The 16930-nt window shown below is 47.8% G+C and overlaps 1 protein-coding gene across 1 annotated transcript in view; it reads right to left on the reverse strand.

The window, feature by feature from the left end:
* The window catches only part of LOC144148003 (3-[(3aS,4S,7aS)-7a-methyl-1,5-dioxo-octahydro-1H-inden-4-yl]propanoyl:CoA ligase-like), a 35307-nt gene extending 22282 nt beyond the window's left edge, over window positions 1-13025 (reverse strand). Inside the window, exons 1-2 of the mRNA XM_077679605.1 lie at window positions 12911-13025; window positions 88-213 (exon numbers count right to left, since the gene is read on the reverse strand). Coding sequence (XP_077535731.1) covers window positions 88-213; window positions 12911-12934 — 150 coding nt within the window. The 5' untranslated portion in view covers window positions 12935-13025. The remainder of the gene's footprint in view (window positions 1-87; window positions 214-12910) is intronic.
* Between the last annotated feature and the right edge of the window lie 3905 nt (window positions 13026-16930).

Raw genomic sequence — 16930 nt, forward strand, 5'->3', positions numbered from 1 at the left:
AATAAATAAATAATAATAATATTTAATTCCCTCATTAATTAATTAATTCATTCATTCATTATTCGGATCGTTAAATATATAGCTTACCATGGCAATTTTAGGGCCATATTTGTCCACCATCTCCTTCAGCACTGTCAGTATAGACTTGCATTCCTTGGAGGCGCAGTCAGGATATGGAGACTGCACAATGCCGTTTTCAATTTTCGGCTTCATCTAGAATAAAAAAAACATTCGCCGAACTGTAGCACCACTAAACTAAAGTGTACTTAGCAACGAATAAGGGTTTTCACTTGTCAGGTCTTTTTACAGCGAAGGTGTATATGTCCAATCGAACCAAAACGCCCGTGTCGAACCAAAACTCGGGGACATTGTTCTCTATGGGGAAGCATGAAAATTAGCTTTTCTTGGAGATGTACACTGTCCGTTGGTAGCCGGCGGTTCAGTCTTGTGCTCGCCTCAGTTTATTCAGCGGCGAGCGTTCACCGTGTGAAAAGATTCACAATACATAGAAAAACGGCTTAGAGGCTCTATATTTTTATATGTTTTATAAGGCCCCTTGAAAAATGTCTTACAAGCAATGCATTCGTACTGAGGGGTTCACCGACTTCAACCATTTAACCCGCAAATCAACAATATTGTGGGCCTAAGCAAAACAACTGTGATTCAAAAAGTGCGCCAAACTTAAAAGCGCTGCGCTTAATTTAGCAGAAACAGGTCGTTAGCTCTTCATTTCCGCTAAATTCAAAGACAGAGGGCACCAAGTGGCGCTTTGTTGACAGAAATTGATCATTTTGACGTTTACGGACGCTCTCGAACTCGACGGAAATTTGGGTTACGCTGTATAAGCCGGTCTTAAACATGGAAATCGATATTTTTTTACACCTGTAGGAAGAAATATGAGGAGCGTGCCGCGTGAATATTGTTATTTCCTAATTAGCCGAGAAGCGCAGCAAGTCGCATGTTAGCATGGACCACAAAATTGTTGGATTACCAGGCAATGGTATAACTAACGCACTGCCTATTCTGTGGATCAGACCATAGATGTTTAGCTTTATTGTATGGACATATATCTGATGGCGGCGAACACCGAAAACGCCCGTGTGTTCGAGCTTGTGGCGCACGTTAAACATCCCCAGGCGGTCAAAATTAATCCGGAGCCCTACACTACAGCACTCCACATCTCCTGTGTAGTGTCAGGGCGTTAACTCTTGTAATAATAAAAAATTAAAGCCGTTCTACTCAATGTGAAAGCTGTCGGAAGTGCAAAGGAGTGATTCGCCACAATGGGCTGCAGCGCCGTTATCCGCTCAGTGCCGCATTTCAAATTTCCCGCCTTCACAGTGCTCGCGCGTCCCCCGCCAAAAAACTGCGCCAGTGAGACCTCTGTTCCTTTTTGTGCTTGCTTTAATTTCGTATGCTGGAGCTTTTTTTGGTAATTTCGAATGCGCAATTTTAAAGCCAAGCTTGTAGCTCTACCAGCCAACAGTTCTTTCGTGTTGTGCGGGACAACAAACTTCCAACGCGTCGGAGGCGACGGGGGTTGGGGGAGGCGGGGTGTTACACTCATGGAGCCAACTAGAGATGGCGCGGCGTTCGCGGAAGTGCCTGCTCGCCGGCGCCGGCGTCGGCGGTAAGGCTATGTTGTCTGCTTTAGCGATGGTTGTTTTGGGCCCGTTTTGGTGCAGCTTCGCGTCCATTGTGCGGTGCCTTCGCACGGCTTCATTAACTTGTTCGACAACATCTTGAGGGTAACCCCGACCCGACGGAATTAAGTGGTCGTACGGCAAAACTACGTTAAGGATTTGTTTGCAGGGCGGGAAAACAAAATGTACAAACCACATACAGACATCTGGCCGCTAGAGAAACGCTACCTTTTGCGCACTGCTTGCCACAAATGCGTCTCCGTTTTCTGAATTGGTGATCACCAATTCGGTTGTGTTTTAAGAGGTATTACAAAAGATGAAAGTAGCAACTGGTTCTGATAAATAGCGTTCATAAAATTTCCCCCAGCTTTCTCGCAATTCTCAAACTTACTAAACTAGTTAGTTTAAATAGGTATAAATGGGAATCACTAAGTTCACATGCCGAATTTTTTCGCTGTCAGCGCTTGTGTCGCGCAGTGGCGTAGCCCCAAGCTAGTACATCCGCTGTATTCCTCTTCGAAAGAAGCTCCTCTACCTCTTCATTCTCCCGACTCACGGCCGGGCAACAGCGGCGGCGTCCGCCGCTCTACCCCGGCCGTGGAAGACGCTGCTGCTGCGTTCGGGACGCCGCCCCCTCGAATGCTATGTAACGGCTGGCTGAATCTCTGGTTTCACTCTTTGCAGAGCCACTTGTGTGAATTCAAGTGATGTCGCATAAGCAATTGTTGTGAGTGTCGTTTAAAGCTTTGCTTTCCAACCACCTTCACAGCGTGGGTTGGAGACATTTTTTAAATGCGAATGCATTTCTTAGTCGGGGGTTGTCGTGCTCCGTCGGCGTGCGCCCGCAGGTGTTATCTCTTCGCGCTCCTCCTTGCCCCTAGCAACAGCTGTGGCGTGCCTAGCAATCGGAGCAGGTGGTAGCTCGGGCGGGAGTAGCGGAGGGCAAGGGGAGAGGAGCAGCGCGCTCGGGCGTGTGAGGGCGCTCGCATCGCGGAGCTCGGGCGGAGTAGCGGAGAGTGAGTGAAGAGGAGGAGCGCGCTCGGGCGTGTGAGGGCGCTCGCATCCGCGGAGCTCGGCGGGAGAGAGAGCTCGCGCGCGGGGCGGGCGTGTTGCGCGGGTCTCTCTCTCCTCTCCGCGTACCCTCTCTCCGCTCGCTGCGCTCGGAAAATTTATATAAATGCAGTGGAGCGCACGCCTCTCTCCGTTACTGCTTGCCGCAGCGCACTCATCGGTGCACCCAATGCATTCGCATTTCCGCACGATCCCCTTCGGGGAGGTGGGGGGAGTTTTTTTGTCTTGCGCGGATGGAGCCTTTATGTGCCATTTTGAATGCGCCATTTCTTTCTTGCGCGGTAGCTTTTTTCGATTACTATCGTAAAAACCAACCCAACGAGCGTTCCTATCTAAAGGAACGTGGGGCTGCCGGATATATGCACAGATTTTGCTTGATATGTGCCTGCAATTTTCTTTGCGCTAACTAACGGTGATATGTATGACAAGCGCCAGTGGTTCACGAGGTTTGAACGGTTATGACTATTAAACCGCGTGGTTTTCGAAGCCTCAGCGTGATTCGTTGACCCCGGTACAGAAGGCTCTACTTGGGGGCGTTATCTTACTGCGCCGCCTGATTGCGGCAGTCGCATCGACCGTCGGCGAGCTAAGACGACAAGGCGAGCCCATAAAGTGCTCTGCACCTAAAACGCCCGTGTGTCCGAGATTTCAGCGCACGTTAAAATATCCTCAGAGGGTCAAAAGTAATTCGGAGCCCTTCATTACGGCGCGCCTTATCGCGTGCGTTGCGTCGGCGCGTTAAACCCCATAATCAATCAATCAAAAATATCATGTGGAGCAGACGACACGGTTATGTTCTGTATTCAACTACTGCTAAAAGGGCTCCGCCCGTTGGCTTCGGTGGCGCAGTGGTAGAGTCCTGAGTTTTGGCGCCCACGCTCTGGGTTCAAGTCCCAGCAGTTGTGACGTTTTTAGATGCGTCGCTCAGAGCATCTCTTGTCGGCGGCCCTGTCCTTCCTGCGTGCGTCCGTTGTTGTCCGCGGCGTGCGTCCGTTGTCCGCAGCCACTCTCCCGCTCTCCTCTCCGATAGCGAGCACCCTCTCGCAAGGGGCATTGGATTGGATTCGATTGGCTTGGCTTGGCTTGGATTGGATTGGATTAAAGTGGATTGTGTTGGATTGTGTTGCGTCATAGCCGCGGCAGACGCACTGGCGCCGGCGCATGTGCAGTACTCTCTCTTCCGCGGTCTCCTCTCCTTCGGGCGCGCTGCGCATATAACCGGTGTGCCGCTCTCCGGCGGCCTTTCAGTCGACGGTTGCTCTCCGCTTGCGCTTGAACGCCCCTCAGCGTCGCATCACACCAGGGTTCCCGCGAGGGGAGCTGGGCGTAATTTTTTGTTCCCAAGTGATTTTTTTGCTGTAACCTGTTCTCTTAAATTAATTCTACGCAATATTTACGTAAGTTAGTGTGGAATCGTGTCATTTCAGTCGCTTTAGACGGGTGGGGATCAACTAAACCGATGTACGGTCCACAGAATCAACCTGAACTTCACCCTGTGTTCTTGTCTACAAAGTAATGCTGCGCATTATCCTGTGTTAGTGATCATCATCATCATCATCATCATCATCATAATTATCAACCTATTTAAGCGCAATGGTCCAGAGAACAGGCAGTTCCCTAAACAAACGCAGCTCGCGCTGCACGCGGGTGTGTTTCCTGCCGCCCGGCTTGCGCGCTTCTATAATCGTAAATATTGGCGGATGTGGTATTTTCATCGAAATTGAAGTGGAAGAAAGTATTTGGCGCGAAAGTGATGCCAAGAATACTCAGTTCTTTTTCCTAGGGTACGTTTCCGACTACAACAACGTGCGTGTGGTCTAGTCTAATTTCGAAAGATTTTTCTTGGCAGCAATGGACACAGATAATTTCCATGGAAAAAAAGAAAGCGGACAGATGCGTTGCTTTTATTCCGCTCCCTACTCGGGACTCAGGTATTCACTGTAACATGATTACTGAAACACGGATTGTAGGTGGGCCAGTTGGTACATATTTCTGAGATAAACAGCTTAGATTGCGCGGCATTTTGTTTGTGTTTTGTTTGTAAATCATTTTTTGTTAACTCTAGCGTCGCGTGTCACCCTCCTTTTTCCTATTTATTGCTGTCTAGCGATAATAATACTTCAGTTGTTAGTCAGCGCTGTGTTAGTCTACTCCCCTGTTGTCCCGTTCTTTCGCGCTGTTTATCTCAGAAATGATTACTGAAGTGGGGAGCACGCTCACACCCCAAAAGCGTCACTAAGAGGGTTATCTCTCGGTCGGTACCAGTCTACTGCGCTGTGGACTCTCATTGTCAGCTACTAGAACCTTCTCTCAGTCAAAGAAAGCAAAAGGCTAATTTGTCTGATAGTCCGGTTCACCTTTACGAGGCGCCACGAAAATTTCTCTGGTGGCAACTTCCCCTTTTGGTATGCAATGGATGTTGGCGGACTGCTTCAGAGCACGACGGACGGCTTTGCCCTAGATGGAAAAACCATAAACCACTCAAGGATTTTCGCGTCCATGATCTCGAGTCCTGCGCACATCCTCAACGATTGCACTCACCTACAAACACACTCTGAAGCACAAGAATTGCCACCAAAAGTGCGAGAAGCCATCACCTCCTCAGACTACAACACACAACTCCGCGGGAAGGACCTGCGGTGGCGCAAGCCATTACGGACTCGACCCGCCCGGGATGGGGGCCGACCCCCACGGCCTAATTCACTCTGCCGGACACGCAATAAAGTTTCTCTCTCTCTCTCTCTCTCTCTCTCTCTCTCTCTCTCTCTCTCTCTCTCTCTCTCGAGTTCTGAGAATGATGAGCCAAGTTCTGCTACCACGCCCACTTGGAAGGCCTCTCTTTGTCGCCAAGAGAAAAGAAAAAAAATTCCCTCGCACTTCCCCGAGGGGGAGAGTGTGTAAGTGCGAATGCACGGTTGTTGATTGCGCGATTACGGTGGATATCGTGATCTTGGAGTGGAGAGGAGGCGCCCAACACCCGAAGTCACTGAGCGGAGAGAGGAGGAGGAGAGTAGCGCCCGGCGTTACGGCGAGGGCTACACGAGCGCCCTCACGCGTCGGAATGCGGAGCGCCCGCTACGCGAGCGAGAGCTCTCCCGCCCGAAGTGGAGAGGAGGCGCCCAACACCCGCAGTCACTGAGCGGAGAGAGAAGGAGGAGAGTAGCGCGCGCCCATCTCCCCCCGTTGCTAGGGAAGACGAGGAGGAAGACGAGGAGCGCGCGCACCCGCAGCTGTTGCTATGCGGACGACGGCGGCGGACGATTCAGGGATGCTCAAGAAGTGCATTCGCACTTAAAAATGCCAACTTATGATGCACGTGACAAGAACATCAGCCACTGACCAGTCACAGTATGAGTACGTGCCTTTGGATCTCTGCCGCATTTAGAAAATCTGACAAGAGATCGTTGCGCCCGGTGCCATACGGCAGTCTCCACGTCCATATCAATCAACCGTGGTGGTTGGCTGTTTCCTAATGGCGAGCAATTTTTTCTGATTTCGCACACCCTCTAACATTGCGTAGAAAGTGAGCGAGTAGTGAGAAAGCTACGCACGTTTCTTTTTGAGCCCTGACGTCTTCCCGTAACTAGTACATCAAGTACTTGTTGACTTTGTCTGCAACCTTTAGTCTTTTACGAAATATTACGACAGTTGCTATGGCCGATCTTTTCATGTTGTAGAAAATATAGGTTAATGTCAACGTCCGAGTAGCTGTCTTACACAAATTCAATGTCGTCCCTAAATCTGTTTCTGTGCTGCTCCAAGAAGCACCTCTTTTTATTGAAGAATCACCCCCACCGGCATTCTTCTGCCGAAGCTTCACTATGCAATGACTCTTACCAAGCTTAAAACACGCGCAAGAGGAACGAAATGTGGTTTTTCACAGACAACTACAACAATATAGGGTTGAAAATTGGGCCCATCTCCCCGCGAGGGGGACTCGAGTAAATGCGTCGCATAGGGGGTGGGTGTATTGCGTTAACGTTTAGTGTTTGGGGAGTTGGTGGTTGTGAATGCGTTGTATCAGCAGCTTCTTGACGTAGTTTGAATGAGTCAAGTATATAAGGCGCGTTCGTAGCCACCCATTCTGTGTCGGCTTTGTGGCGCAGTGGGTAGAGCACCATGTACATTGCGTTCCGCCCGCAGGGTCGAGGGATCGAAACCAGGCGCCGGATAGTATTTTTTTTATATAGTGTAGGGGGAGGGGTGCGGACTACGACTACGGACGTCAACGCGGGTGACATCGTGAGTTACTGAAATGCTCTGCATTTAAAAATGAAGCAGCAGAAAATTTGGCCTACTTTTTTATCTTAAAAGGATTAGAGGCTTAGAGGGGTTAGAGGGGTACTGATACAAATTTTCCGTGTTAATATTATTACACAGTTCTCTTAGTTCTCTCAACAGAATACCCTGCTGGAAATATGAGGGGCCTGCGACGCGTGGAACATACTTCAATTTGATCTCATTTATCGCGCTAACGGAACAGCACACAGAATGGCGCGCCGCAAATGGACATCGGCCTGGCATCACTGCGTGGTAGGAAAAATAAGTGACAAAGCCGTGTGCCTCCAACACTCGTCCGAAACTCGTGACGTCACTTCACACGTGAGGCCAAGCTTGGGACGACTGGGCGCTGGCGCGTTCATAAACTCACGCACGTAGCCAGAGCTATCAGCATAAACCGCTGCCCAGAAAGGCACTCTCGCCAAACGATTTTTTGCCCGTGCAAAAGGCGCCAATAGTATAGCCCCGAATCGCAATAGAAATCGCCAACAGAGCTTTTATTCAAAACGGTGCACAAATGTCGGCCACAATGGCAGGCCTTCACGGCTTCAGGTAGCTGAGCCGCTTAACTTCGGCGGCGCGGTGGTCGAAAGAACGCCTCCACCGTCCTCCACAACGTTCTCACATGCGCACAAAACGGTGCGGACATACCATGATTCTGCCATACGCGTTCAGGGCTGGAACCGCGGGAAACCATAACTTATGATTTTTCAGGCCGTTGAATGTAATTAATTATAGCGGGCTCAATTATTTAATGTGCTGTTTTGGGTTCACCAGTCCCTTTGGCATTAATTAAAGCAATAAAAATTGCCGCGTATCTGCTCCTTTCTTGCATATGCCGACGCAACACGGTAGTTGACTGGCACCCCTGCCATGTAAACGCCTCCCTTTTCTTTCCCGCTCACCCCTCGCGCCGTTCCTCTTCCGTCTCGTTCCTCCCCAGATAGCACGCTAGAGGCTTGTTCAAGTCAATTTGAATTTACCGCGTTCTACTGCTCCACGCCAGGTGCCTCGATGCCAGCGTTGCCGTACAGCGGAGACGCGCGTGATTCGAGGCACCCTACTACAGTGTTTATAGAACCACGTTGCACTGCTCCAAGTGAATTCCAAGCAGAAAGCGGAACCCATCTAGTGGAACCTTTCATTAGTGTTGCCGTTTGAGTTCTTAAAATTTCTCCAAGAGCTATAGTGGCGTGGACAACAGCAGGCGACGATTTTCTTCAGTTGATGTATGATTTCATTTGATATCGCAAAAAACAAACATCCATGAATTTTTTAACGAAGGAAAACTGCAAATATCACTTATGAATTGATTTTCATCCTCACAATTTCGTAGTTTTCTTCTTGTTCAACAATGTTGACAAGTACGAAGATTGCCACCGGACGTAGACGCCTAGATTTGGCTGTGGGTATATAAGGCTATTGCGCAGATTCAGTTTCACTTTGGTCGGGTGTCAGAATCGAGTCACAGACAGACATACGAACAGAAATAGAGAAAGGCCAAAATTTCTGCGTTGCAGTAGCCCAAGAAAGACTATCGTAATTAAAAAGGAACATCAAATTTTGGTGTCAGTACTTCTTTGAGTAGATTGGTCTCTAAGCTGATTTTCACACATTGCGTGTTGCACAATAGAGCATGGCCATCTAAGGGTATGATTACAGGTTCACTTTATACGGCTCGAGCGCGGCCTGTAGGGGTTAAGGTTAGTAGGGGCTCCACTGAAATCCCCCTAGCGGACAGTTTCGAACGCAGCCGCGGGAGTCGCCGGCCCACTCTCCACTGTCACCATTGCTTTCGGGGCCCGTTCACGACTAAGATTTACCATTTGTAGCCGTTGGAAATACATATTTATGTGGAGCAGTCACTCTGTTCACAAATGTGGTGTGTTTACGAGAGTGTAAATGTGTGTGACGCGATCTTAGTCTGGTACATACGGTCTGTACAAGCGCTAGGTGTGCGTCACAGGTCGGCGTCGCGAAACCGGGATATGCATATGAATATGATTGTGATTCCACTGCCCTGAAATTTACTAACAGTGTCTCCGTAAGCATAATCTCCCCAGATGGTCATGCCATGGCTATACACTACGATGTAAATCAGTTTTGTGCGCTTATATAACTTAGTGGAGCGCTCATACCTGACAGCACGCCAGTTATGCTTGCCAATATCATACCTCAGATATTGATCACTACCCTGGACATAAATTTCATGAAAATTCTACGAAATAAGTACGATGGATAATCCGAAATTTTACCCGGGATCTGCGCACGACAAAAAAAAAATAATGCTGGGGTGTCTTGTCGTGAGCTGAGCGCCCGCAAACATTCATATATATATATATCCTCCGCGAGCAGGCCGGAGAAGGGCTTCTGCAGTAATGCCCGTTCGCAACTAAACGTTTCTACAAAGCATAGTCATATGATGCAGGTAGCCTGCAGAATCTAGCACAAACGGAAATCAGAAGGCCTTATCAGATATCCCACTGTTCTAACGACACCTTTTATCCGTTTTGAACTTGTATACCTCAAAAAATGCGTTCGCCGAGGGATCTGCTGTTAGTTGAGGTGTAAAAACTAGAGTGACGTGAACGAGTAGCTTGTGTGTGTGATTACGAAAACGTTCTTTCCTTGATTTCGCTCCGCAATCGTACACGATACGTAAGCGTCCCCCTCCGCTCCCCCCTCTCTTCCCCATGTCTCGCGAAATAGCAGTGCATTTTGCACACTAGTTGGTCTCGTAAGTCCAACCCGGCTTAAGTTTATACGAACGTCTTTAGCATTTCAGAAGCTGCACTGAGTTTTTTTTTTCACTTCTGTACGAGCTATTTTGTTTCTTTCGGTCTTGCAGACCATTAATTTTTCAGTAGTTTAATTCACTTTTCTTGGTGCTTGCTATAAGGCATGAGTGCACATCTTTCACAGCGCAGAGCCTTGGAATATACTTAACATTTTCGCGTGGCTTATATTCTTATAAAAGGCACAAGTTATTATGAGGTATTGGGTAATCGCATCCCCGAAATATATTTTTCTACGACGCATATATTCGTAATGAGGCCGCATTCGTTGTCCGCGCTACAAAGCAAGACACACCTCTCACTAGGCGACAATAAAATTCACTTGTGCCGGACGTATTCGGAGGTGACAGTGGTGGTATGCTGCTACCGTCACCGACGCCCGTAACAGCGGCCGACAAGGACGCAGAGCCGCGTTCCCGGATAGCTATTGTTGTTGTTTGAGCACCCTACCAAGACGCAGCTGCTTTTGAAGTGACCTAAACGCACTGTTTACTTACTTACGTCACCATAACAAGTTTTTTAGCGCTTGGAAGCGCAAAAAGAAGTGAAAGAGAACCAAAACACTGCATGAACCCCTATGGGCCGCCAGCGCTAATCCTGTCAACTCCGCGGAGAAGCGGTGGCAGGCGGCGCAGCGATCGCAAAGCTGGAGGCGTATACTCCCGTCGACCGGTGCCCCCTCTCTCCCGAGTCAGTACATGTGGTCAGGCCTCACGTGGTGCCTTCGAACCCCCGACATTGCCAATGCCGTGTGTTCCATGCCGTCCGCCACCTGTGCGGCGCACTAGAGCCTGCGCCGTGATTCGCCTAGCCGCGCAGTAATACAGCATCGTTTCCTCTGCCCAATAGTCGTGTGTGTCCTTAGTCTGTTGCGTAGACATGGGGCCACTGTACATATAATTGAACATAGCAAATCCCCGGAATAGGTAAACCCAAACAAAGCAAATCCAACCCCACCGCAGCTTCGCTGGAATTCCCTCTTTCAAGAGTGAAAGGACTCTGATTTTTTTAGCGTAGTTAACAAAGAACGCGTGACGACCATACAGTAAATGCACAGCTATGCAGGGGAGTTAAAATACATAAAGAAAAGTCCTGCCAATTTGGATATTCATGACAGCGACACGCAAACGTTGTTACTGTGCAAAGCTGGAAAGAGCCAGCAGAAACCTCAGCACATCGGACCAATGCCTGTCGATTCGAAACTCCATGGGAGGAAACCTCAGATTGTAAATATAAACGAACATGGCACTAACGGGTACCGGGCGGCATTCGTGTATTCTTTGTTGTAATTACGTCTATGGGTTTCCGCAAGCAGGTGTTTTGAGTGTGGGGAAGTTGCCATGAAATGAACTTAACAATTCTGGCCCGAACGAGCGACATTCCAAGTCACCTTGCGGCGAAGAAAGGCATCGCCATGTTTAGTTATACAGCTTTTAGGAATAATGTGAACCATGCTCACGGTAACATAGTAACAACCGTGTCAAACTTCGTTTCAGTTAAAATATTTGGTGTTTTATGGTATTCTCAGCTCTTGTCCAGATTTATACAATGCACAATGCAATAATTTCGGTTACAAGTTTAACTATTCCGTGTACGTGGATGTTTCGTGCCGTAAGCTGTTATGTTTTCTAGACAGGTATATAAAATAAACTTACGATCTTGACTTCATTCGGACTTCATTAGGACCGCAAACAGAAACTAATTTTTCTCCCGATGCAGGACGCCATGTGAGAACTCGTTTGCTTCCCGTCGCTCTTCCCGTGTGGAGTAGTGATGCTGCTTTGTGAGTTGTTCTGCTCTGCTCACTTCTGGTCGGACGCGCACGTGCCGTATTTTGTTACGGTTTATAGTTATTGTTTGAAGAGACGTTGGGTATCACGCTACAAAGAGGTTCGCGTAAACAGCAACGCTTGTTGCACTCAGCCGCTGTTGTGTTAGAAAATCGTTCGCGCACTGACGCTGTTTCACAGCGTTGTCAGGTGGCTGTTCCCTATACAGCGCGTATATAGTTACACGTTATTTTGGAACTTCTATTGTTTTCCACGCCATTTTTACTGCTGTAAAATATAATACACTACATTCCAAGCGTGCATACCTCAGATTGAAACTGATAACCGCTCTCTAAGTTGCACGCAGCCAATCTTAGAAGCACGTAGTATATTTTAATGCGTCATATCTCTAGTATAGAATAGGAGCTCGTAATTCTTAAGACTATTCCCTGTTTTTCTAATTCCATAGCTTATTTGAGCGAAGCTGGCGTCAAATGTAATAGTAGTATTTTTAATACACATCAATCTTTCGAGTCAATCAATTTCTGATGTTGTTGTCATGCCTCACTACCGGCAAGAAAAATCCCTTCAAACCGCATACGCGAGTTTAGCATGCAGGTTTCAAGAAAAAAAACAAAACAAAAATATTTCACACATCTGCACCAGCTGTGTACAGAACACGCTACGCAGTCCACAACACACAAGTGACACTCTTGATAACTCGTTATGGTGTGATGTTGGGCTCGTTAGTATCGGTGACTACTCGAAGGGAGACAAGAAGATTGTTGCCAGTACCCTTCAAGCTGTTTCAACAGCTTTACTCCTGGTCTTCCTGCGACGTTGTTGTAAAATAAACTCAGTTCAAACTACAGGGGACCACCACAGCGCGGCAAGACCTGTACGTCCTGTACGTTCTTTTTGTCCTAGGGTTGTCCTGTGTAATAAACTGCGCTCTCTCTTAGAGTACGTACCGTAACTCATGTTATTTTTGAGAGCACCAGGCTAACCGCGTTTTAAGAGTAGGAGTGATTGAAGTCCGTTCATTCAGTTTTCCACTCCGAGTGGAAATTTCGTACCTTATATCCTACGCCGTTATTTGTTCGACTGCTTTAAACTGAAAGTCGATAGTGCAATTGAACAATGACATTTCCAGTTTTGCCTAGGCACAGCTGTCTCCTGCTAACTGCGAGCAAACGCCAGCCTTCTTAATAATTTCCAGCAAAATGGAACGTTCTTATTCGTGTAGGAGCTCAGTTTAAATTACGACAGCTTTAGCGAAAGAATAGTTTCCAGCACTTCTGTATTATACAATTTAAGCAGGCTCTGCTGTCAAAATGTTTGGGTGACTTACTGCGCTTCGTTTCACCTTCGACATTATTTAGCGGAGTTGCGTCCTTTGAGCAGCAAAGATTGGCCAGAGGTGAATATGGAGCTGACGCGAACGGAAACGTATGTGCGGAAACGGAACATCATTTCAACTGCAGGGCGAACGACGCACGGTGCGATTATTGCTCCAGGTGTTCGGTCGTCGGACCGCGAAAACCTAAAAATAAATTTGCTGACGACACAAAACTGTTCATTGCAGGTGTGCGATCGCAGCCGTACACATTTTCTTGATGCAGGCGTAGCTTTCCGGCTTATCGCAGTTTTTTCAGATGTGATTACTCTAGAGTTGTTCAGTGTAATGCAATGCATTTTCGCGCAGCTAATACTGAGGGTAAAACCCTTCATTGTGCGGAGTTCCAAGCTTTGCACATCCCTGCATACATTCCAGACTCATGGAAACTATCCCTTTGAATGTTATGGGCCACAACGTTTCACGAAAAATACAGCAAAACTATTGAGAGTTCTGCAAAGTTCTTTACAGTGTTAATGCCGAAGTGGTTTGATTGCCTGATATTTTCGAAATATGTCTGGTCTGCAATGGTTTCACGTTTTCCCGAGAGGTAGAAATTCTGAGCCAGAAATCTGCAGATGTGCCCAGGCAATACAGTAGTTTGATGGCGTCAGGACAAATGTTCATTTGGCCACTTCATGTGTATGTCAGAATGACGGGGCATATTTTGTCCAGGAGGCAAAGGTGGATACGAAAACATTAAAAAACGTCTTGTGTTCATAATACCTTGAACAGTGCGTGTCTGGCTTGTATAGGGAAAGCGAGCGCATGGGCCCTGAGCGTGCTGGAGACATCTGCTGGAGGCTGCTGGGTTGGAGATAGCGTGCCATTGCGCGTGGGCAGATGTCCGGCAGGCGGGCTTTCGCATAGACCAGTCTAATTTGCAGACGCCACCACCCACGGGGGGGCATGTCTTCGACAGTAACAGCCGTAAGCGGTGATAGGCCAGATAGACACGTAGTTTGACGCGGTTCATTATCACCGCAGGCAGTTACGTAATCGATCGAAACGACCTGCGCCAATCTTCTGAATCGTACTCCGAGCCAACGCCGCCTGTATAAACATTGCCTAACGCCTGAGCCTAAAATGGCCAAACAGCCACTCTCTTGTTGCTCTCTCCTACCCTTTTCCCCTCCGTAGCCTTCCTGCGTGCTTTCATGTCCGCCGACCAGCGCCGCTTCTCGGAAACTATGCAAACAAGTGGAAAGTTTGTTTAGCGTTTCCCGGGAGGCGCTCCTAGGCCTTCTTGTTTTTCACCATGCCTGTCTGTCTTTGTCTGTCGCTGATAAAACCGCCTTTTCCACGAAGCAAAATCACTTGTGCTGCCGTAGGGTGATGCCGGCTTTGCGCGCTTACATGGATCAGAGGCCCCGACATTTTTTGAGTATGGCATCCCCCCTCCGTCCCCTCCGCATTTCGGCCTCGTTTTGTCCCTGCTGTTCTCACTCCGCATGGGTACGCGCTTCTAAAATGGAGGACTGTACTGTAGAAGCGCCAGGACAGCGTGGCGGGATCCTCAGCGGCTTATCCTTTTTTTTCTATAATTTTGCGAAATTTTTCAACGACGTGATATTATTGGAAAGTAATGGTATAAGTGAACGCGTGAAAAAAAATGTGTACGCAATTTTTTCTTCTCTAAATACTCCAGAGAGATAAATATCAGTAAAGTAATGGCTGCCCCATCCGAAAATATCGTTTTTCTGTTAGCTATATGTCTATCGGACAATTAATATGTTCTTGCACTATTTCAGTCCGCCTCCGTCAGTTATCTTTGGGAAAATGCAGCAAGTATGAAGCGAGCGCACACTGAACGAGATCCCCAGTGCACCCAAAACTATCGCCCCGTCGCGGCTACGATGTGAGCGAAACGGCCCTTGAAGCCCTACAGGCATGCTGACAGACACACGTCGTAGAAGTGGGTGCAGCGTTCGCGACTCGCGAGCAGTGAAGTAGGGCGATATGTCTAGAGTTCCTGTGTATCGCTCCCCTAGGGGAGCTATATACAGGTACTCTAATCCGCTGGCACGCGCCACATAGCGGCTGAGTGCCTGAACTAAGCGTCCCTACCCTTCCCATTGAAAAGCCTGCGACGCGTTAGGCAATGTTTATACAGGCGGCGTTGTCCGACCAAACGAAAAGCACCCAGCAAGTATTCCGTGCAGCGCTTTCTATCGAACCTTTGTGTGATTACCGAACTGCCTGCGCTGATAATGCATCGCGTCAAACGACGCGCTTATCGCCCGTGCAACCGCTTGCGGCTACCACTGCAAATAAAGGCGCCCCTCGCGGGTGGTGGCGTCTGCCAAATGAGTGGCCTATACTTAACGGCGATAAGCCGAGGCTGTACGAGATTCACGCACGCTCACTGACAAGATATCTCCAAGCCAGAAGTTAGCAGATGACCCTAGCATGTTGTGGAGCCGCGCGCTCGCGTGCCCTATACATGACTGACGGGCACTGTACAATAACAGTCGCGGTATACCTCACCCTCTTCTAGAATTTCAGGACAACCTTAAGAAATAATCTTACCCCGCCTCCATGAATGCAAGTGCTTTTATAAAAATTCGATAACAGGGCTGCAGCTAGCTTTATTTTGCGCGTACAATCAGCCCTAATGTCTTCGTTATGGTGGCTTCAATTTAGGGCCTTTATCGCCAGGTATTCTGGCACACTAATAACTGCATCTGAACACACTGCGTGAGCGTTTAGCGCTTAGCCTTTACAAAATCATCGGGGAACGCTGTGTGTCAGTGTGCCCCACAAGTGTCATGGGTCAGTGTTGGACTTGTGATGGTCCTGGTGCCACTGTCTAGGCGAATCTGGCGCCACTGTCTAGGGGAGCCGCGCTTCAGCGTGTGTTCTGTCATGCAGCGAGCAGGCACATTGCACTTGTTCTTGGCGAGGTTCCAGAACAGGCTGAAAAGTGGGCTGTGGCTGCAAAAAACTAACAATATCGAGGTAAAAGATTATACAAAGTTGTTTCGTTATTTTAAAATTGAACCTCGAAAAAGAATTATCATCGTGATTAGTTAGAAGCTTCATGCACGTTGAATAAGAAAAAAAACTTTACCTTTTTTACGGATTTTCGCTTCAGACAAAGAAGAAGCCACATGGCTAGCCAAGCCAAGTAGGCGAGGAACGTCGCTAGTTGGAATGGTGCACTAACGGCAGCCCCTGGTTGCAGCGCCAGATGGCCAGATCTCCCTCTGGTATATATTACTATACGGCAGCAAACCTTCGTGACATCTTGTTTAGCCTTAGCGATAAAGTGCGTGTTCACGAACTGCAGCGTAATTTTTTTGGTGTTGGAAGAAGTACTTCTGCAAATGATAAATAGTTTCACAGAACACTCTTATATACCGAAGGAACTAAAAACTGCTCTCGTAAAGCCTTTACATAAAGAAGGTTCATTCAAAAAAATTGAAAATTACAGGCCTATTTCCATTGTGTCTACCGTTGTCCAGATTCTTGAAAAACATATTCTCATAACCGTGACCAGTTTTCTGGAAAAGTTTGATGTCCTATCGCGAGAAAAATATGGCTTCACTCCGGGAAAATGCACAACTGCACTTTTGGAAGACTTTTCTGATTTGCTGTATTCGGCGTTCGAAAATAACGAGCTTTAATGTGGCCTCTTTCTTGACGTAAGCAAAGCATTCAATTCCGTACACCATAATCTCTTGCTAGAAAAATTAAATCTTCTGGGGTTCCGGGGTCCTTTTAATGCACTGTTAAGGGACTACTTGGACTACAGAACGCAGATTGTTTGTGTGGGTGATTACTCTAGTTCTAAATTATTGTTAAAATCTGGCTTGCCTCAAGGTTCCGTTTTATCGCCCCTTTTGTTTAATCTTTACACAAATGATCTGCCTTTGGTGGTACATATTGCCGTATTTTTCAATACGCTGATGATACTGTCCTTTTGTCGACACGCCTCGCTTACTGTGAATCAATTAATGTACTTCAAAAAGATGT

The sequence above is a fragment of the Haemaphysalis longicornis genome, unplaced genomic scaffold, assembly GCF_048455015.1.
Source record: "Haemaphysalis longicornis isolate Haplotype H1 unplaced genomic scaffold, Haemaphysalis longicornis Haplotype H1 scaffold_70, whole genome shotgun sequence".
Classification (NCBI taxonomy): Eukaryota; Metazoa; Arthropoda; class Arachnida; order Ixodida; family Ixodidae; genus Haemaphysalis; species Haemaphysalis longicornis.